This window comes from Podarcis filfolensis, assembly GCF_964270895.1.
Source record: "Podarcis filfolensis genome assembly, chromosome: 8".
NCBI lineage: Eukaryota > Metazoa > Chordata > Lepidosauria > Squamata > Lacertidae > Podarcis > Podarcis filfolensis.
Genome location: NC_139611.1, coordinates 19,992,929 through 20,014,557, shown reverse-complemented (window position 1 = coordinate 20,014,557; position 21,629 = coordinate 19,992,929). Strand labels below are relative to the sequence as shown.

Sequence of the window (21,629 nt, the reverse complement as noted above, 5' to 3'; positions counted from 1 at the left end):
TGGCAACCCTGGGCTGTAACCCTTCCCTAAGGGTCTTGGCGAGGGATACGGGTGGCACTGTGGTGTAAACCACTGAGCCGTGCCAACCTAGCAGTTCAAAAACATGCCAAAAAAGTGCAAGTAGATAACGCGACTGGATTTAACTGTCAGGGGTCCTTTACATTTTTAAGGATCTTGGGAAACTCTTCTGCAAAGGTTCATCAAAAGAGAGGGATCGCTATCGAGAATTTCCAGCACCACCATCCAACTATGCTTTTAATGCCTAATTTTTAACTTTTTAATTGATAATTTTAATATTTATTGTAAAGCACTTAAAGCTTTTGCTTAAGTGCTATATAAATGTTGTTAAACAAAACAAAACAAAAATACAGATCCCAGCATCCTTTGTGATAAGGCGTAAAAGTTTTAATAACCCTTTCAGTTTTGGAAAGGCCACACATTTCTACCTCAGAGTTAATCCTGCTTTAACTGCCATTTCCTCTGAGAGCCCCTCAGATATGTTTTTGGCTTTCTGAGGATTACATTTCCCAGGTTTCCTGAGTGGAGGGCAAAGCAAACTGGGAAATGTAGTCCTGAGAACAGAAGGACTCTCTACCAGGGAATTTGTTTCATGAGCCTCCCCAACTACAATTCCCAGAAGTCATTGGGGGAAGCAATGACAGTTAACACTGAGGCGGCGGCGGCTGCTCCCCGCCCCTTTTCAAAAGTTCTCGCTCGGCCCTTTGCCCTTCTATCCGTTTCCATAGAGATATGCAAATATCACTCCGCAGGGGCGCATAAATACCCAACTTCCCGCTCATTGTCGTCGTCGTCATGGGAAACTACGAGAAAGAGGTTGGGGAGGTAAAAAACCCCCCTTGACCAGACACTCTGCCCCTCACTTCCGCTTCTCTATGATTGGAAAGGGAAGGCGAAAAAGGTCGCAGCGAAAGCAGGCGGGGCGCGGCTCATAGAGCCGGACACGTCGGCCAGCCCCGCCTCTTCCGGTCCCAGTGGACGCCATTTTGTGTATGTGAGAGTGAGAGAGACGAGAAGGGAAGCGCCGCCGCCGCCGCCGCCGCCACCACCGCCTGGGAACCTCATCGCGGGCCCTTCGCTGCCGTCACCCGCCGCCTTTCCCTCTTCGACCCTTCCCCTCCCCAGGCCCCCGCCCCGGCCCCTTCCTCGCCGCCGGGCGTCCAGCCATGCCCTCCTCGCCGCTCCGGGTGGCTGTGGTTTGCTCCAGCAACCAAAACCGCAGCATGGAGGCCCACAATATCCTCAGGTAAAGCAACTCTGGGCCTGGGTAGGCCTCGCTCAGCTACCTCACCCCTCTCCAATTCCGTTCTCTGGTTCCCCGTTTGAAGTGAAGTGGGGGGGGGGTGTTCGACGCCACATTGGATCAAGGTGGGGCCCCCTCATCGTCGTCACAGTGACGTCACTTAACCCTTACAGTCCCCCCAGATTCTCTTGGAAGCGGGAGATAACGTCAAGGAAAGCTCTTCCACATCGGGTGGAATAATATACGGCAAGGGGCTCCGTGACGTGGATCGAACTCCCAATTTTGTCAAGAAGCTGGGCGGTGAATAATTATTATTATTATTATTGTAGTTAGTACATTTCTTAACTGCCCTTCCCTGTAAGGTCACGGGGCGAGTTCCAATAGTGTGAAGATGCCACTTTCAGAGTCGGTTAAAACGATTATTGCTTACTGTTAATTGGCTTTAAAAGAGACTTAGGCAAGTTCATGGACGAGAGTGGTGTCAATGGCTGCTGGTCATGGCGGCCGTGGTCTTCATAGCTGGAGGCAGTAAAGCTTCTGAATGCCAGTAGCAGGAGGGGAGAGTGCTCTTGTACTCTGGCCCTGCTTGATGGTTTCTCTTTGGGGCATCTGCTTGGACACGGAGAACAGGGTGCTGGACTAACGGACCATTGGCCTGATCCAGCATCCTTCCCTTAGTTATTATTTAGGTTTCTTACCTGGCATCCACCATAAAGTCCTGTGCATGGGTTGCAGCAGTGTAAACATGCAATACCGAAAATGTTTACAACACTTAACAATAATAAGAATAGAGCGGGGTCTTTTAAAACATATCTCTTAAAGGCCAGGATGAAGAGTACGTTTATCCCACTTTATACCCCTGAGAGGCTCTCAAGACTGTCTTACGAAAATATTTTTACACAACAACAAAGCATTTAAAAATCTGGTATCAAGAATGGAAGTAACATGAGTTTCCTGTGGTGGTGGGATTATTCCTTTCTTCATCCTGCTCCTTCCCTGGTGCTGCCCTTGAACATCTGCCTATTGGGGAAGAGCCATATCTGATGTTCTCTGACACAAGGGGGTAGGGGCTGATCCGATCACAGTAGAGCCAAGTCTTGACTTCTGTTTATAAAAAAATATGTATTCCAGGATGTGTTGTGCAATACATTCTACATAAACCAAAATTAAAACAGAACCAAAATACAGCAATCTGGCAAGTAGAACAAAACTGCTTTATGCTTATTTTGTGGGGTCGAGTTTATATATCATGACAATCCCTTGGGAGAGTGTGAAAACAAGGCTGCTGCATTATAAGACTATGCAAATATTGAGGGGTAGGATGTCATAATTGTCATTGACATGATTTAATATATTTTTTGTTACAGGGTTTTTATACTGCCCTTCAATAAAACTCATTTTATTTTATTTGAGGCTGTGGCAGCGTCACAGTTCTTTATAAGCTTTATGTAAAATGAGAGTGAGGGAAAGAGAAGAGATAGTGTTGATACAATCTTTAAAGGATGTGGCAGTTTCCTTTTCTGTCTCATTTTTACTTCCTCCTCCGATGCTAGCATGTGAATCTTGAAGTAAAGGAACTGCAACCTTATTGTGATTATAGATTCCCCTCCCCACTCTGGTTGAAGGGCTGCAGAAGGAAAAGATGCTGCTCTTGAACCCTTATTTGAGGGCTCTACTTGCTGTCATTCTCTTTTTTTCCACCCTTCAAATTCACTTAAAGTTCCTAGGTAGGACCAATGTGTTTTCATTGTGTCTTTTCCCACCTTACAGTCTTGTCATAAATACAATATTTATATTTTGTTTACAAATATTCAACAATGCTCTAATAGTGAATTGTGGGGGTGATGTGTACCTGGAGATATGTAGCTAAAAGAGGACAACTGAGAAATGGGAGGGAAGTATCTTTATGCTTGGGAGGTACCCTGACATTTGCAGGTGTGTAAACACCCTAGAGAATCCATAGGAAAAGCAAGGGTGGAGTAGAATGGAATGGAATATCCAGGAGGACGGCAGCTTGACTGGTTGTCAGCCACCCTAAATAGGCGCACTCCTGCCTAAGGGGTGAAGAGACACCACTTCATTTTGTCCTAAGTCCCACTTGTTATCTCCACAATCCTTACAACAACCCTACGAGTTTGGTGAATACCATCACATTTTGAATTGCGTGAGCTGAGGAGGGGTGAGAGTGTCTTGCCCAGGGGTAGGCAACCTAAGGCCCATGGGCCAGATGCGGCCCAATCACCTTCTCAATCCGGTCCATGGGGAATCAGCATGTTTTTACATGAGTAGAATGTGTCCTTTTATTCAAAATGCATCTCTGGGTTATTTGTGGGGCAACAGGAATTCGTTCATCCCCCCCCCCAAAAAAAAATATAGTCAGGCCCACCACATGGTCTGAGGAGCAGTGGACCAGCCCACGGCTGAAAAAGGTTGCTGACCCCTGGTCTTGCCTAAGGATCTCAGTGAGTGACTGATAAGAGAGTAGGCTCAAACCAAGGATTTTTCTTAGTACACTTTCTTAGCCATAACTCTGAACACTTCTGTCCTCCAAACACACAATCCTTACAAAATCCAAGTGTGGTCGCACCACATTTCTCCAGCATTTCTAAACAGACACAAACACAAGCACCTGAGGGATACCCAGCAGCAAGCAGCCTACCTGTGGGCTGGAGGCAAGATGTGTGTTTTCATGGGATAATTGCTTTGTGTTTGAGGAACACTTCTGGAAATGCTTAATGATATGGAGACTTGCTAGTCTGACTCATTAAGTACTACTCCCCAGACAATGTGGAAGTACCAGGGGTGGGGAGCAACTGTCAACAAGGAACTGGCTGTAAGGCATTGACTCACGGGGCCATGTAATGCATACTTCTTAGCACTGTTAGCTTTGCTCTTAAGGATTAAGTGTTTAGAAGTTTTCACAGTTTACATATTAAAATACTTGGACATATTCAGGTATCATACAGTGGATGTGGAGAATGCAAGGGGGCGCTTTACAAACCCCACACATATCCTGTACCTATTCCAGATTCTAGTTAGAATCATAGAATCATAGAGTTGGAAGAGACCACAAGGGCCATCGAGTCCAACCCCCTGCCAAGCAGGAAACACCATCAGAGCACTCCTGACATATGGTTGTCAAGCCTCTGCTTAAAGACCTCCAAAGAAGGAGACTCCACCACACTCCTTGGCAGCAAATTCCACTGTCGAACAGCTCTTACTGTCAGGAAGTTCTTCCTAATGTTTAGGTGGAATCTTCTTTCTTGTAGTTTGGATCCATTGCTCCGTGTCCGCTTCTCTGGAGCAGCAGAAAACAACCTTTCTCCCTCCTCTATGTGACATCCTTTTATATATTTGAACATGGCTATCATATCACCCCTTAATCTCCTCTTCTCCAGGCTAAACATGCCCAGCTCCCTTAGCCGTTCCTCATAAGGCATCGTTTCCAGGCCTTTGACCATTTTGGTTGCCCTCCTCTGGACACGTTCCAGTTTGTCAGTGTCCTTCTTGAACTGTGGTGCCCAGAACTGGACACAGTACTCCAGGTGAGGTCTGACCAGAGCAGAATACAGTGGCACTATTACTTCCCTTGATCTAGATGCTATACTCCTATTGATGCAGCCCAGAATTGCATTGGCTTTTTTAGCTGCCGCGTCACACTCATGTCAAGTTTGTGGTCAACCAAGACTCCTAGATCCTTTTCACATGTACTGCTCTCAAGCCAGGTGTCACCCATCTTGTATTTGTGCCTCTCATTTTTTTTGCCCAAGTGCAATACTTTACATTTCTCCCTGTTAAAATTCATCTTGTTTGTTTTGGCCCAGTTCTCTAATCTGTCAAGGTCGTTTTGAAGTGTGATCCTGTCCTCTGGTTGGCATCAAAGGATATGTGTCCCAGAGCCCAGTGTCTTAAATTTGATTGATTTACTCTCAAACAACTTGGTATCTTCAGCCATGCTTAACTACAACAGATGCAAATTAGAATTTTTGCTACTCCATGGGTAAGCATATATCAGGCTTCCTCAACCTTGGCCCTCCAGATGTTTTGAGACTACAATTCCCATCATCTCTGACCACTGGTCCTGCTAGCTAGGGATCATTGGAGAGGGAGGGTGTCTACCCTTTTGCTGCTTGGGCATTTGTTCAATAGTTTGCGTCTGGGTAGCTAATGAATATTATGTTTGTAGTTAAGTAGGTACCAGTGAACATCTAAGACACTAATTGAAGAAAGAGTGATGTTTTATGTTTGATTAAATGACCCCAGAACTGATGGTCATGTGGTTTTGAGTGGCTCCAAATTTTAGGGTTGATAATATTTAATCCAATAAATGTGTGTATATTCTTTTTGAGTATTCTGAAGTGCTTAAATCCCTCCAATCCTAAACTCCAGGTGGGTGCTGACAGCTGTTGATGTTTAGGATAAGATCCTGATCTTTTGGAGAGATGTGTGGCTGAGCCTCCTGTCTCCTCTTATCACATACCATTTCCTGTAAGGACTCTTTGCTCCTGATGGGTGTCCTCATCAATTTACAAACCGTATTGTCTTTTTGCTGCATCTAACCAGATTTGTTGATTATTGGCCTCCTCTGCATAGTGACTGTGTATTTGGCAGCTAGGATCCAAAAATGCTTTGGGTGGATGATCTTCCCCATATTAGTGCCACCTCCTTCCAAAAGCCCCCTAAGATAGGTCTCCCTCTGGCATGCAAACTCTTATGAAGGGCAGCTAGTAAAAGGAAATATGGCTTCTCTTTGAAGCATGTGAAAATGCACAGAGGTGGAGTTTGGATTTGGTGAGACAGAATGTGGAAGTTTTTGTCCAGTGCTAGACCTACTAGTTCATTCTGTACAATGGCTGATACTATCACCAAGGGGTTGGCATTTTCTGTTGCCACTTGAAGAAGACTCCTCTCCCTCTGTGGGGGTGCTACAGCCATCCCAAACTAGGATACAAGTCTCTTAGCTAATATTTATGCTCAGCTGACCTCTGCTCCCTGTATTAGATAAGGCCAGACAGCTCTGTTCTGTAGAGACATTTGAAGCTGGCTGCCCCAGGCTTCCTGCTAGCTAGAGGATATCCCAGGAGACAAGCGCCAGTATTACCACTGACTATCAGGGGGCTCGTATATCACCTTATTCATAAAGTGAACTGTCCTGTTGGAAAAATAAGTTTTGAGTTCTTAGCATTGCTTGCAGATAGCATCATCCTCTGTATGCATACTCAGAAGTCTCACTTTGTTCAAGGGAGCTTTGTAATAGAGCCTAATCTGCTCACGCAGAAAGTGTTAGTCATTTCTGGCCTGAAAGGAAAAACAAAAGCCAGCTTCTGTATAACTTCTCTTGGGGCCTTGCTCAGGCAACCGGACAGCCTACTGCTCATCACCATGGTTTAATGGGTCTGCTTAGGATTACTGTTATAAAGTCCTCTTCAGACCATTTATCTGCCTTCATCTCCTCACGTTTCACCAAAGAACAGCTGCACAGTTCAAGCCAGTTATAGGTGTTAGGATGAGGGCGGGGTTTTCTCCTTGAAGAGGAAGCTGCCTCTTTCGGTGAGAGAATGGTTGCTTGTTTACCAGCACTAGCTGACCTTTTTCAGCCATTTGCTCACAGTACATTATAAGTAGGAAGTGCCAGTATCCACCCCCCTCCCCATGGCTTTTAGGTGATAAGAACTTACAAAGCGCCAAAGGTCTATTTAGCAAGGATCCTTCTGCCCACAGTGACCAACCAGATGGCTCTGGGCAATACAAGACAAGAGGGCATGTCTGTTCTTCAACAACTGGTGTTCAGAGATGCACTGTCTCTGAACCTGGAGATTAACAAATCATAGTTAACCATTAATTACCTAATCTTGCATGAATTTTTAAAATTCCCTGTGGGCCTGCATTCAATCAGGCTGTTTACTCAGTGGGTACAGACTCAGACATTCACCATTTCCTGGTTTGCTCTGACCATAGGCGGTGTGATGTCTGAGTTGGGGCAACACCTTTTGTTACACTTGAATCCTGCACTTTTCCCAAAAACTCAGTGAGACAATGTCCATTGTTCTCTCTGATGCTTTTTTCCTTCACAACCTCTGTGAGGAAGGTTAGGCTGAATATGTGACTGAGCCATAGTCACCTACACCCAGATTTATGACTGAGTTGTCTTGGTCCTAGTCCAACACTATAATGATCCTTAACTATAGTTAGCTATAGTTAGTGCTGTTTCTCAAACTGTGCAGTATACGATTGGCACAACACAGCAATAGTTTGACATGATTAGTGCGCCAGAAGAGGGGTGGTCTACATTGAACCCAAACTTGGTTTTTCCAGTTGTTGATTTGTATGAGAGATGGGCTGTACATTTCATTGTGGTGTCTAGTACTAAATGCAGCCTTGTAATTAAACCTTTATAAGTTATTGGCCTACACATCCCACCTCCGAAGCCTGCATTTCTCTGCTAGCCGTGGAGAAAGGGATGACTCCTCCTTTGCAGACAACATGGCAACTCAGGGTTCAAAGCTTTGTCTTCTGCTAAGTAGGCTGGCAGAAGAAAGATAGATTGCTCCATTACTCCTCTGCCAGCCCACTTGGATTTTGTGCTGGGTACAGGGCAAGGGGCTCTTTTCTGTCTCTTAACATGGAAATCAAGCAGCTGCAGAAGGAGTGATGGAGCATTCTATTTCTTCTCTGCCTGCCAGTGTGTCCTCTCACCTGCATGGAATTCTTTGCTTCCTGTAGAGACCAGGCTTGTTACTTACAAGATTGTCCCAGTGAACAAGCCAGTTAAACCTGACTGCTTTGAGTCAAGCCTATTTTGTTCCACATCTTTCATGAAACTTAAATAGCCTTGAATCCAATTCCCTAGCTTGCAAGTGCCAGTGGATTGGGCTGCTTATATACTTCAGTGAGAGATACTGGCTCCATCAGAATTCATAGCGATGAGTAGTTGTCACTTCACCCACCACCTACCTATCTGATTTGAGAACATGTGCTTTTCTTGCAGTTCAGATAAACATTAGAAGCACCTTCCATGTACAGGATGTTCTGTGCTTTCTTAAAACGGCTTCAAAGCAAAATGTAAGAGTTTTGTATAAGATGAATCATGTCCCAAAATTTCAAGCTGGTGCCCTTTTAAGCAGATGATGTAAGATTACTTAACATCAGAAGATTTCTATAAATGTCTTAAACTCCATTCTGGGTGGACGTGAGTAGGTTGTGTTTATTGCCACACTAGTTTCTCTACACTGGTATTTCAGGGATTTGTCACATCCCTAGTTTTATGCAGCAAGCTCTCACTTAAAATCCTGGTTATTGCTGTTGTGCCTTCCAGCCTAATTTCTTTGCTTTAGTTTCTGTAGCTCCTTAATTTGTCAGATACTTGAAGAAAGTGGGCTTGAATTATTGACTGTTTCTCATTCTTTTTTAAAAAATCCTGCTCTGCCAAGGAAGATTGCATACATGGATATTCTCTCACTATTCCTCAGAACAACCCAGGCAGGTGTGTTAAGCTGGGATATTCTAACTGGCCATGGTTTCATGACTGACTATGGAATTGAACCCAGATCCCTCTGGTCATTTCCAACATGGCCCACTAGGTGATTGCCTACAGTAGCTCAGAACATAATCAAGTTAGCTTTTAAATTGCCACAGCATTATTTTGAATGTTACTGCTGCAGACTAACTGGTGGCTCTTTTTTCCTTTTCTGATGTGTCTTCCAAATCCCAGCTTCTTCATTGGGCGAGAATCATTGGAGACCTGTGCAAATTCAAGGATATTTTTGCTCAGAAATCTATCTTGTCTCACATGTACATGCACATAAACACCCCCCACAAACATCTATTTACAGATATATTGTTTAATAGACACTGCCTTGGTGAGCAAAAGAGTAGGACTGTGCAGTCAGGAAAACCATTGGTGTAGGGAGTACATACCGTATTTTTCGCTCTATTGGACGCACCGGACCACAGGACGCACCTAGTTTTTAGAGGGGGAAATCAAGGGAAAAAATATTATTCCCCCCCAGCCCCAAAGAGCAACGGACAGGCTGCGCGCTTCCTCTTTAGCCTTGAGCAGCATCTTTAGCCTTGCACAACGGGATGGATCGTGCCCGCTGTCCACCGGGGCTGGACTAGATGACTCCTGGGGTTCCCTTCCAACCCTGTTATTCTGTGACCTCGGAAGTTGTTGGGGGTCTCCACCACTGGAGGCTTTTAAGTAGCGGTTGGGGGACCATCTGCCTGGCGTTCTTTAGCTGTGATTCCTACATTGTGAGGGGGCTGGGCTAGATGACCCTCGGGTGGCCCTCCCAACTCTATACAGTCCTACACTTCTGCGGCAGGAGATCCACAGCCACTTCACACAATGCCCACTCCCAATTTTCATTGGAGAGACATGTGGCTTCACTGTCTAGGTAGGTACCCCCCTACCTGCCACTGTTCCCTCACCCCACTTAAGCCGAGGGAATTCCTGCCCAGAGAAGCTCCCAGGTGAGGCAAGGGTTAAGATCTACCTCTGGTAAATGGCTTTGTATCCTCCCTCTTTCCCTTTTCTCTTCTTCTATGCTAGTTCCTTCTCTTGTGTTTTGTTTACCGGTAATCTGTTTTTATTGTATACTAAAATAAAAGCTGCAAAGTTTCCTTTTTTATAACATTCCCCCCCTCCAAACTAAAACGTTAATCTAGATAAAAACACTGATACAGAGGAAAATAAGGGGGTGGAGAAAGGACGAAAAAAGAAAAAGAGGTAGAGATAGAGAGATTTTTAAAAAGTTGGCTTCTTTAGCCTTGCGTAGCATCCCGCGGCTGGAGAGGCGCGCACGGCTAAAGAGGAAGCCCGGACAGCGAGTGGGATGGATCGCGCTCGCTGCCCGGGCTTCCTCTTTAGCCTTGCACAGCCTCCCGCGGCTGGAGAGGCACGCACGGCTAAAGAGGAAGCCCGGGCAGCGAGCGGGATGGATCGCACTCGCTGCCCGGGCTTCCTCTTTAGCCTTGCACAGCCTCCCACGACTGGAGAGATTGCGCAAGGCTTTTCTAGAGGAGGGAGAAGGGACTGACTGGCCGCGTCAGTCCCTTCTCCCTCCTGGGGAAAAGCCCACAAGAGCCGTGCGAAGCTTGTGTGTGGCTCTTGGGGGCTTTTCCTGCTTGCCTCCCCCCTGCATTTGCTCCATAGGACGCACAGGCTTTCCCCCTTAGTTTTTAAGACGGAAAAACTGCGTCCTATGGTGCGAAAAATACGGTACATATCCAATGCCCCATTGTTCCCAGTGTCTAGAGGGCAGTGGGTGTCCCTTTTCCCCCATCAAAATTTTCCCTGCTTTCTGATCCCTTCATTCCTCACTTGGGATTTGTGTAGAGGCAGAGGTAGGGGTGTGTGTGTGTGAGAGAGAGAGAGTGAGAGAGAGCAGGGAATGAAGTGTGTGAGACAGAGGTGTGGGAAGAGTTATTGTGTAAATGGATAATGCTTGTTTTCCACTCCAGCCTTGGTTGTTCTTGGACCCTGCTTTCCTCCATGCTGTTTGGTTGCAATTCTTCTCCCTTCAGTGGAATCCTGGTTTTCCTTTCGAACATGGAACTGCGCACTTGGCAGCTGCTTTTGGGGGGGAGGGCTTTGGAAGTTCTGCAGGCCCCACCCCTGTGGTGAGTCTCAGGACAATATCTTTCACATAGGGTCTGAACAATTCTTTCTTCACCCACTTGCTATGAAAGGCAGCTTGGAAGAGTAAGATAACAATGAGTTATACACATAACACTCTGTTGCATCTGATTTGCCTCTGAAAGCTTTGCATAGCTATTTTTGGCTTTAACTGTGTCTATATTTCATCAGGTGAATAGGTTGCTTCACTAGCCTGTTGCATACACAACCCTGTACTGTTCACACTCTAAGCATTCACTGACACAGAAGGCCATCCTGTGATGGGACTTTCATGTTATAATGTGCCATTTATTCTCTGTGTGTCATTTATTTACTGATTATTGATTTGTATCCTGGCTCTTCATCCAAAGATTCCTTCCCCATTTTTATCCTATCAACCCTGTGAGATACATTGATATTGACTAGCTCAGTACCACCCAGTGAGTTTGTGGCTGAGTGGGGATTTGAGCTAGTGCCCAGCCCTGAACTCACACTACATCTGTAATCACCACACCTGCATAAACAGTGAACATTTATCAGTATATCTAGACGTTTAAATTGTGGATCTTCTGGCTCAGTTTCTACATTGTGCTAAATTGTTATTTATGCCTACTTTATTTTTTAACCCAAGCCATGGTTTGAGTTTCCAAATGGGCCACAGGCAAACCAAGGCTTACATTTCATTGTCCGCTTTTCATTTCCACCTTCAGTACTTCATTTGTTCCCACTCACCTCCATAATATAAGTAAGGTAAAGGTAAAGGACCCCTGGATGGTTAAGTCCAGTCAAAGGAGACTATGGGGTACAGCGCTCATCTCACTGTATCATCTCAGATACAGAAGATGGCGCCTATCAGTCAGAGATTTCTAGGCAGCTCAGTAAATTAAGTGCTGTTCTGCAGATGTCTTTGCTGAGAACTTCCATTGGTCTCCCAAACATCAATTCTAACTTGTTAATTTCTCAGTGAATTTTGCTGTTGTGTGCAGATTGTTTCTCATGCATATCCTTTGCTATTCTTCTGAAACCACCTAACCTTTGGTGTGCGGCTCTAGATTTGCAGTGTGCAATCTGCTGCTCCTGGATAACACAGGCCTTATTGTTAGTGGCGGCTGCTTAAAATCTAACACCAAAGGCGAAACATCATCAGATAAACTTTCTGCAATGTGTGTTTTCAGTTGTCGCAGCAGATGTCCATCTGTAAACCATTCTCGGTGAAGCCTGACTCATCTCTCACGTCCTATAATTAGTCCCATAATTTACATTTGGAATGAGACGCAGTGTTCTCTCTGGATGGCATTCTCAGTTTGTAGAACAGGACTGCATTATGTACTGTGGTGTGGTTAGGAGTGTGAATGAGTGTGTGTTGTGTGGAGGGGGGAGCAAATGAGCCTTTCATGAGGAATGATTGTTCTCAGTTCTAGGCCAGTTGAATCAGTTTTGGGTGTTGTGCTATACTAAACTCAGTTGGGATCTGGTGGATGAAGAGCATTGCTGGGCTTTGAGTGTGATCATCTGCTGTTGGGAGACGAGCAGTGACTGGTGCTTTGAGAGTCTTGAGTAAGAGTTCAACCCCTGTAGCTCTGTTTCACTGGTCTCTGTTCCTAACCCAGGGATTAATCACTGTAGTACTATCTGGATGCTGCTGGACTCCAGCTCCCAATATCCCTGACCTTTGGCCTTTCTGGACTGTAGCTGTTGTGAGTCCAGTACATCTGGAAGGCACTACGTTAGCTACCTCTGTGCTAGGCTAAAGGATGGAGTGAGGGGAAGAGAAAAAACCTCACTAAAATTTAGGGGTTTTATTGATTGTCTTCCACTGCAGGGTACATACTGTGGTACAGAAGACTCCCATAAGTCTCTCTCTTCCACTACAAGGGGTTCAGTCACTGGGGTGGACCTGGGTGACTTAAGGAGCTTTCGAAATGTGTTTACAGTAGTTAGCTGGTTCACGAAAACTGATGCAATGCAACAGGGTTTCAGCTCCAGAATACGTGAAGAAAGCAGTGATCTCTGGGCACTACTAAAATGCCTTTTAATGTAAAGAAGGAAATTGCATTGTCCTGGCTGTTTGTTGTTTTTTGCTAAAGCAAAGAGGTGTGAGATCAATCCCAATAGCATACAGTCAGCAGGCAGAGTCATAATAGGTGCTCATATTTTGTATCAGTTGAATGCTGTGGTGCTATATTCCTGTTTGAAATGCCATCTTCAGGATAAATTAATACAGTGTAGCAAAGGAAGGCAACGCTGCATTCCTGTCAAATGATCCAGTTATGTTTTAACTGCTATATAATGTATTCTCAAAGACAGTACTGTCAGCTGCACTGGGAAATCCACAATCCAGTCTCTTAAATGGCATTGGCACTTTTACTTGGCTCTGCCTATTACTGTTCTGCAGGAAAGGCAAACAGCTAATTGAGAGTTCACTTCACACCTTTTCCCTGAGGGCAGCCTCTGGCAAGGCAGAGGTAAATGGGGGATAAATGTTCTTTTCAAAGATGAGTGCCAAGCAGTTTGTTGACTTGGGGTGCTTCCAGTTGGGTGGATGTGTTGTGGGATCTGTGCTGCTCACATGTGCAGATTTTTCGGTGTCCATGTGACATTGTCAGCATCAAAACACCAGCCTGTGTTTTCTTCCATTTAACCCAGATTAGCCCTTTTGTGAAAAATCTGATGTTTTAAAAACAACCAATTGCCAGCGACCAATTTGTGTTATCTGAATAGCCTGTTAGGCTCCCATCTGGAATCACGTTTGGTCTCTGCTTCACTGGGTCTTGTTCAGTGCAAAAGATTTAAAAAGCAGCAGAGCTCTTTCACAACAGAAGTCTCTTGCTTTGCTTAGCAAAGTACTGCTTGCCCACTGAGTTATAAAGACCAAGGCTGTGTATAATCACTGTATTTAAAGCACTCCCACTACAGCCTGGGAACTGTAGTTTATTCTTCCCAGAGCTACAGTTCCCAGCATCCTTCACAAGCTACAGTTCCCAGAATTGGGAGGGGCATGCTTTAAATGTATGGTGGGAATGCATTCCAAGACACATGCTGGGGAATGTGCTGTAAATCAGGAACTCTTGAGCTGCCGCTTGCTTGCCCAAGCCAGTTTTCTAGTTTCTGGTAGCTGTCAGCTAGTATATTTTGAAATACTGCTTCTCAGGCAAAACTAAAGCAAGTCTCAGCAATTAAAAATTCAATGCACAATTCTGTATGTAAATTGAAACATGGCTCTGCCACCAGGCTTGTGAACTAATAAAATGGGAGGGGGGGAGGGATTAGAGGGTGAAAGGAGTTGGGTGTGGGATCTACTTGGCAGTGCCAGCAAAAAATGAGAGCTAGGCTTTTACATTCTGTTGTGGGGTTAGGCTTATGTTTTCCTGTTGCTTCTTGTTGAGGGGGCAATTATGTATTGTCCCTATGGTCTTTAGGCCCCTGCCATCTGCCAGAGTACTAAGTGGCCTTCCTCTTGTGCCTGCAGATACAAATATTGGTTTGTCTGGTTTGCTTGTCATGCTAAGCCAAACCATAGCTTGGCAGAGGCTCTGGGAGAGGATTTCCTTCTTTCTGGTCATTGTACTGCTGCATCCAAACCAGGACATGGTTCTGCACGCTCTCCCAGGTCTAACTGTGAGCTATAACCAAGGTTGGTCCTAGGAGTTACGGCTTGTAGTTTGTCCTGGAGAGCAAAACCATAAGCCCAGGTTTGGACAACTTATTAAGCCTGGCTTGGACAACTCATTGGTGAGGAGCAGAGTAGCCACAGTCTCTCTGAGAGCCTGCAGTTGTGCTAAGCCAGGCATCCCCAACCTTCGGCCCTCCAGATGTTTTGGACTACAATTCCCATCATCCCTGACTACTGATCCTGTTAGCTAGGGATCATGGGAATTGTAGGCCAAAACATCTGGAGGGCCAGAGTTTGCCTATGTCTGCATCTTCTTCCCCTCTCACACGGTCAGCAACAAAAGCCAGCAGAGAGAAAATGAAATTACAAGTATTAAAAGCAGCCAAATTCATTCATTTTCCATTTTTGGTACTGCAGCAGCTGTGTGACTCAGCAAAGTGTTTTGCTGCTATCCAGACCCCTTTCTGGTAGGAGTGGTGGGAAATCCCTCTCATTGGATTGCCTCAAAAGCTGGTGCTTTGAAATTTGAACACTCTGTCTGGCCCTGCTTTAGGTTACTTCAGCTCAATTTCACTGATTGTCATGTACAGTTTCCAAAATGAGTGACTTGAAGCTTGCAGTGAACTTCGGAAATATTGGCGGCCAAGTCAGAAAGGTGCCAAAACACGGGAGTTTTTTATATCTCACCCCAATTCCACCCCCCCCAAAAAAACCCTTTCCTGGACCTGCAAGGAGAGACTCTTATTTCCAGCAACATAAAAGGTCTCCGATAGTCACAAATAAGGGCTGGTAACTATGTGGAAGAGCACTTGTGTTGCACATGAAAGGTCCCAGTTTCTGGCATTCCTAGATGTGGCTAGGAAACAGCCCTCTCTCAGATTCTGGAAAAACTGTTTTTAGCCAGGGTAGAAAATACTGAGATTGCTCTTTATAAGGCAGTTTCCTGTGGATGCAGCAGTCTCTTAGGCCTATCTGTCTGATTCTGCTAAAACACAGAGTATAATATTTAGTTTTTTGGGAATCACTGCTTTTTTTTTTGTAATAGCAAAGTATCTAGCGGCCCTTATTCTGTCACTATGTTGGTAGTGTATGGGCAGCATCTGGTTGAATTACCACAAAGCTAGTGAGGTTGCCTAGTAAGAGTCTTAAGTAGACAGAGGGGTGGGGCTTTAGTGTACCGTATTTTTCGCCCTATAGGATGCACTTTTTCCCCTCCAAAAATGAAGGGGAAATCTGTGTGCGTCCTATGGGGTGAATGCAGACTTTCGCTGAAGCTTGGAGAGCGAGAGGGGTCGGTGCGCACCGACCCCTCTCGCTCTCCAGGCTTCAGGAAGCGATCTGCAAGCCTGGGGAGCCCTGCGGGAGTTCCCGCAGGGCTCCCTAGGCTGCGGATAGCAGCCTGCTGCCCGGAGCGCAGGGCGCTCTGAAGCAGAGCGCCCGCGCTTTGTGCAGATATCCGCAGCCTGCCACCCGGAGCGCGGGGCGCGCTGAAGCAGAATGCCCCGCGCTTCGGGAAGATATCCGCAGCCTAGGGAGCCCTGTGGGAGTTCCCGCAGGGGTCCCTAGGCTGTGGATAGCAGCCTGCCGTCCCGGAGTGCGGGGCGCGCTGAAGCAGAATGCCCCGCGCTTTGGGAAGATATCCGCAGCCTAGGGAGCCCTGTGGGAGTTCCCGCAGGGCTCCCTAGGCTGCGGATAGCAGCCTGCCGCCCGGAGTGCGGGGCGCGCTGAAGCAGAGCGCCCCGCACTTCAGGCAGATATCCTTTTCTCCTCTAAAAACTACGGTAGGTGCGTTTTTAGAAGCTCGGGCTTCCCCCGCGGCTGGGGGGGAATTATTTTTTTTTTAGTTAGGTGCGTCCTATGGGCCGGTGCGTCCTATAGGGCGAAAAATACAGTAGTTCTTTTTGCCCTTTCCTATAACAAATAGAATAAATTACATTTTAGAATTTAGAATGTTAGCGCATGCGTGCTTGGAACAGGTTGCGGAATTTGGCTTGTGTTGATGTGGAATACCGTTTCTTAGTAAAGGTTATAAGTAGCCTTGTTGGTTGATAAGTGAATGGCGCTTGCCAGTGAGTTGGAGTGAGCATTCAAGATGAAAGTCAGCTTGAGCAAAAGAGCAAACAAATCCTGGAGTAAAGTGGGATTGAACACAGTGAGAGTTCTTTTCTGCCAAGCACACCACTTGGGCATCAAAAGTGCAAGGCAGCGGACTTCCGGGTTGGCGCCATCGCCGAATGGCGGACTCCCTCCGAGCTCCGGAGGGAGCCGGCTCGGCAGGGGCTGGGTTTTACCGCACCGGCGATGCGGGGACCCTTAGAAACCACGGCCACGGGGGCCGTGGACTTGGAGACTCGGCTAGCACCGCTAGCGCCCTCCCGACTCGTGAAGGAGCCTTTTTAAAGGCTACGGATCGGGTGCCGGGGAGAAGCGTGGTGCTTTGAGTCCTCTGCCACCCCTGCCGAGCGAAGCCGCATGCCATCCGGCGGAGAGCGCTGACTTCTTCCATTGAGAATTTGGACTTTTAACAACAACCCGTGAGTAAATTGGAAATCGGGTTTAAAAGAAGAAAAATTTTTTGGATTTGAGACGAGCGGGGGGGGATCTAAAAAGGAAGTCAGTCCCCCTCCCTATTGTAGACATTTTAAAACAAGGATTGGGAAGCCAAGGCCCAAAAAGAACGGTATCTTTGCTAAAATCAAGAATTCCATGATGGGAAAGTACAAGAATTGTGCTGGAGGAAGAATTGAAGGAGAAGGAAAATGCACCCCCCTCCCTGGGAACCGGGGCGATTGAGGAGTGAGCCTGGTGAAAAGAGCCGGTGATTTTGACAGCTGTCAAAGTAGCTGTCAAAGTCGGAATTTTAAAGAGGATTTTATTACAAGGACCTTGCTGGTCAAATTTGTTACAACTTGATATAATTTGTTAAGACTTGAATACAAAATGGCGAAAATACGGAGAACAATCGGATTTTTGGAAACAAAGTTACAACAACCCCCCTAGAGGAGCTTCGGGACATTACAAAGATGGGCGTAAGCCGGGAAAAATACAACACTTCGGAATTTCACAGAACTGGTTATCTCCTGGGAAAGCTGCAAAACTGAAACTGAATCTCGTCTACAGGGTGTTTAGACTAAAAGGAGACAACAGAATACTTTACTGAAGAAGGAAGGGACTGAACGCAAGTTTTTGTTCCTGAATAACAACAACCCATGTAGAGTTACTAAACTTCTGAATAAGAAAGTTTTAGCAGCGGAACAAGAGGAAGCTGGACTATAACCTTGAAAGAACAATGGGGGGAATTTTATAATTTGACATTTTTAAAGATTTAGGAATTAATTTTTAAAAAGTAATCCTAAAAATGGGAAATAATTCTGCAAGGAGTTGGGGGAAAAATGGGATTGATGGACTTAAGACTTCCAGGCTGGAAACATAGATTGGAGGATAAGGGAAATTAAACCGGGGAAGGGGAGGGAGAATTAGAATCCAAAGGCTTGCAACTATTTTCTGAATTGGTTTTCTTTTTTCTAATATATTTCTTATTTTTTTTATACTTTTATTCTGTGTGCTTTTACTTTAATGGGAAAAAAGGGGGACATTGTGGAAAGAAAAGGGGGCGGGCTATGGGGAGAGATCTTTTGCTTTTTTTTATCAAGGGTGTTGCATAAGGTTTGTATAAATTTAAATTTGAACAATGGGGTATATAAATTGTGCTTTAAATCAGAAACAGAACTTGTGGAAACAACAATATGAAAGGGGAATACGGTAGGGGTGGGGGAAGGGGGGAGTCCCAGAAAGTGGATGTTTGAAAATAAGGTTCTGAATGTATCTTCATAATTTCTTTTCTTCTCTTTCTGTATTTTGGAAACTTCAATAAATATTATTTAAAAAAAAAAAAAAAAAAAACAAAAGTGCAAGGCAGCGACTCCTTTGTAGTGGGCTTCTCTCAAGGTAAGTGCATCACAAAGTATCTTAAAATGATCTGCAGGTTTTATTTGTTTGTTTATATGTACACCACTCCTGTGACACTTAATATTTTAAAATTTTTCTTAAGTGGTGTACAAAAAACTGAAGCGTCAACAGACAACTTGAAACAAAAATACTACAAAAATACACAGTTACATATGAAACTTTGTACATTAATACAAAGTTACTAATATATAAAAATCTATATCGTTTCATTCTTCTTCCGACACAACCTCCCTCTCAGCCTCAGGGTTCTCACCCAGGGTCCAAACAAAACCCACAAAAGTATCATGATAAGAAGAGTTCCTGTAAACAGCAGACATCACCATAGTCTCTTACTATAGACTTGCTTTTTATGGGCAGGCCCAAGGTGGATGGTAGCTTATGTGCCTTTCATTAAACTTAACTGACTAGAAAACCACCACATGGGCCTAGCGCAGGTGGAAATATCCTTGTCTCTTAGCCATAATTAAGAGGTGGTCTCTTCTTCTCTTCCCTCTGCTGCATTGGTGGTGTAATTATGATTGTGGATATGTTGGACGCTAACCATGGTTAGCTTTAAATCTGGGTTTGAGGTGTGGGATTTAAAGTGGATGTACACACTGGCTAACTTCATTGTAGACACAACATTACACTTTAACACTGTAGGTGAAGGTGTGGACTTCGGTGAGATGGAAAGGAAGGGAGCGTTAATGTCTGGCAGTCTCCTGATCTAACCATGGGTAAGAGGCTTGGAAGTGTTGAATCAGCAGTGCCAGAATGTCTGCTTTTATTTTGTTTGATCTCAGACAACAGGCAGGTATCCTCACTGCAGAATATCACCTTTTTCCTTTCATGCTGTCTGTACTAAAAGTTCAACATTCTGTGCTATTTGCAGTATTTATTTATAGTATTTGGACCCTGCTCTTTAGTCAAAAAGGCCCTCTGAGTGGGTTACATGCACATTTATTGAGTAACTTCAGAAAATTTCTCCTAAGTCTGGTTTTGCTGGTCATGGTGAGCAGTAGCCCTACTTTCAACCTCTGGGATCTTATTCAGCCATCTCCCTAGCCTCTGAGATTTTAGCAGACATTACATAATATTTGTAGCAACATGGATTAGAAATTCACTCTCTTAAAAACTAGCTGAAGTAGGAACCACATCTAGGTGATATTTCAGTGCTTTCTACGCAACACTATGATAGGAATAGGGAACATGTGGCCCTCTGGATGTTGGACCAAAACTTCCATCAATCCCATCCAGCATGGCCCAGTGGTTAGGGATGATGGAAGTTGTAGTCCAGCAACATCTGGAGTATCACAGGTTCCCCATCCCTGGGGATGTAGCTGATTTATCTGATACTATATCTCATTGTCTCCAGCGTCTGGTAACCATTCTTTCAAGTAGTGGTTAAGACCCACAGAGAGGTCTCACCCTGACGTCAGGTGGGTTGCATTAGTGGTTCTACCATGTTAAAAATAGTTTGGTGGGAAGCTGACTAAAAGTGGGAGAATAGAGGGTGACTAGATAGAGGGACAATTCTTCAACTTACCACCTAATTTGAGAAGCTTGAGCCTGACAAAAAAATTCCTCTGCAACACCTATTTGGGGCAGTCTTGTATTTAAGTGCTAGCCTGATACCCACAAGTGAAACAGTTCCATGGAGACAGGTCACTGGGCTGGCAGATCAGAGGTGGAGGCCTCCCTCCTTTGCCAGTTCACAACAGGCTAGTAGACTTTTTTTTTTGCTTGTTTACGAGGCTGTACCAATGTCCATTAAATCTGGAAATAAAAGCAAAAGAGAGAAGTGGGCATACACAGCAAAATAACAGCAACCTCCATTTATTTGTTATAGATTGAGGTTACGAATGTGTCCTGAATTCAAAAGTGAAGTTTATTTTTTTTCACAGTGTGCATCCAATCATTTATGTTTGACTGCTTACACTTGGTTATTCCGCCGGTGTTAGAGCTCCCTGTTGGGAATGTGTTACGTGTCCAAGTGGCAATTATCTGTGTGCAGGAGAGCACTTCCATGAGCAATGGCACTTGTGTAACACTGTTTGGTAAGCATTTATGCAACCTCTGCATTGTGGCTCTCCCACCGAGTGGCATTAACACAATTCCAAACCACTTATTTTCCAGCTTCGAGTGAGGCTAATAATTTCCTAGAAGTGACACAGGCGGCGGCGATAATAAAAAAACCTTTACCAACAGTAGTTACTCATGTTCTAAGTCATTCGTTTAATGATTCACTGGTTTACGCTTGGGATGTTTTCAGAAATTATCCCTGCAATCATAAGGGCTAAACAAATTTTAAGTACACATGAAAGAACAAAAGTGGTTCCGGTTCCCCTTGGTGAGAAAGCGTCTAGAAACACGTTCCCCACAAAATAAGGGCAGAACGAATTTCCTTGCAGTGCTGCTGGTCTTGAGTGGTTAAATATTTCCACTTGATGATCAAAGCAGTAGGAAAAGCACTTGGTGATTGGTCCAAAGCGGTTTGTGAGTTGCTTAGCAGGGAGGAAGTTTGAACCCTGGTGCATGTTTCATAATAGCGCTCCAGTGTGGGGCAACTGACTTCAGCTAACTTCAAATGATCTCTTTGTTGAAAGCCAGTTTCTGTTGAGAGGAAGTGGCATGTCAAAGGGTTGCCTGCCTTGCAGCAATGGGGAGAAAATTCATAACAACTAATGCCAGGTGATGTGCTGAAAACCGACTCCAGGCTATAGTATTGTGAGTGGAAGAAGTTGAGAGCTCCTGTTGTGCACTAATAACTGAGCACAAAACACAGACGTCATAATTCTGGTTCAGGCTTGTGGTCCAGCATTCTTCAGCTTCCTGTTTATAGCTTTGCTTTGTGTTTTTAAAGCATTTAATAAAACCTAAGTGTCACAGTCAAAGAGTCTCAGACCCTTCAGAGGTTAGAGTGGGTGGTGAAGAATCTTTATTCAGCCAGAGGGCCATGTTCCCTGCTGGACAGCTTTCCAAGGGGTCACCTGCCATGGGTGAGCAGGACCTCAAGCCAAAGGGGGTGGGGCAACAGAAGCAAATACAACCTTTGTACACAGAAGGCTGATTTTTACACAATACCCTTCTGTAGCCTCCATCCAGACAAGCAGGAGGCATTATTGGAGTTCAAGGGCAAATCCCTGTCAGGCAAAAACAGGAGGGGGTGAAGCAGGGCCATTGAGGGGTGC

General features: G+C 45.1%; 1 protein-coding gene across 1 annotated transcript in view; it reads left to right on the top strand.

Moving 5' to 3' along the window:
* Positions 1–858: 858 nt before the first annotated feature.
* The window catches only part of SSU72 (SSU72 homolog, RNA polymerase II CTD phosphatase), a 50,501-nt gene continuing 29,730 nt past the window's right edge, over positions 859–21,629 (top strand). Inside the window, exon 1 of the mRNA XM_083629019.1 lies at positions 859–1,264. Coding sequence (XP_083485145.1) covers positions 1,185–1,264 — 80 coding nt within the window. The 5' untranslated portion in view covers positions 859–1,184. The remainder of the gene's footprint in view (positions 1,265–21,629) is intronic.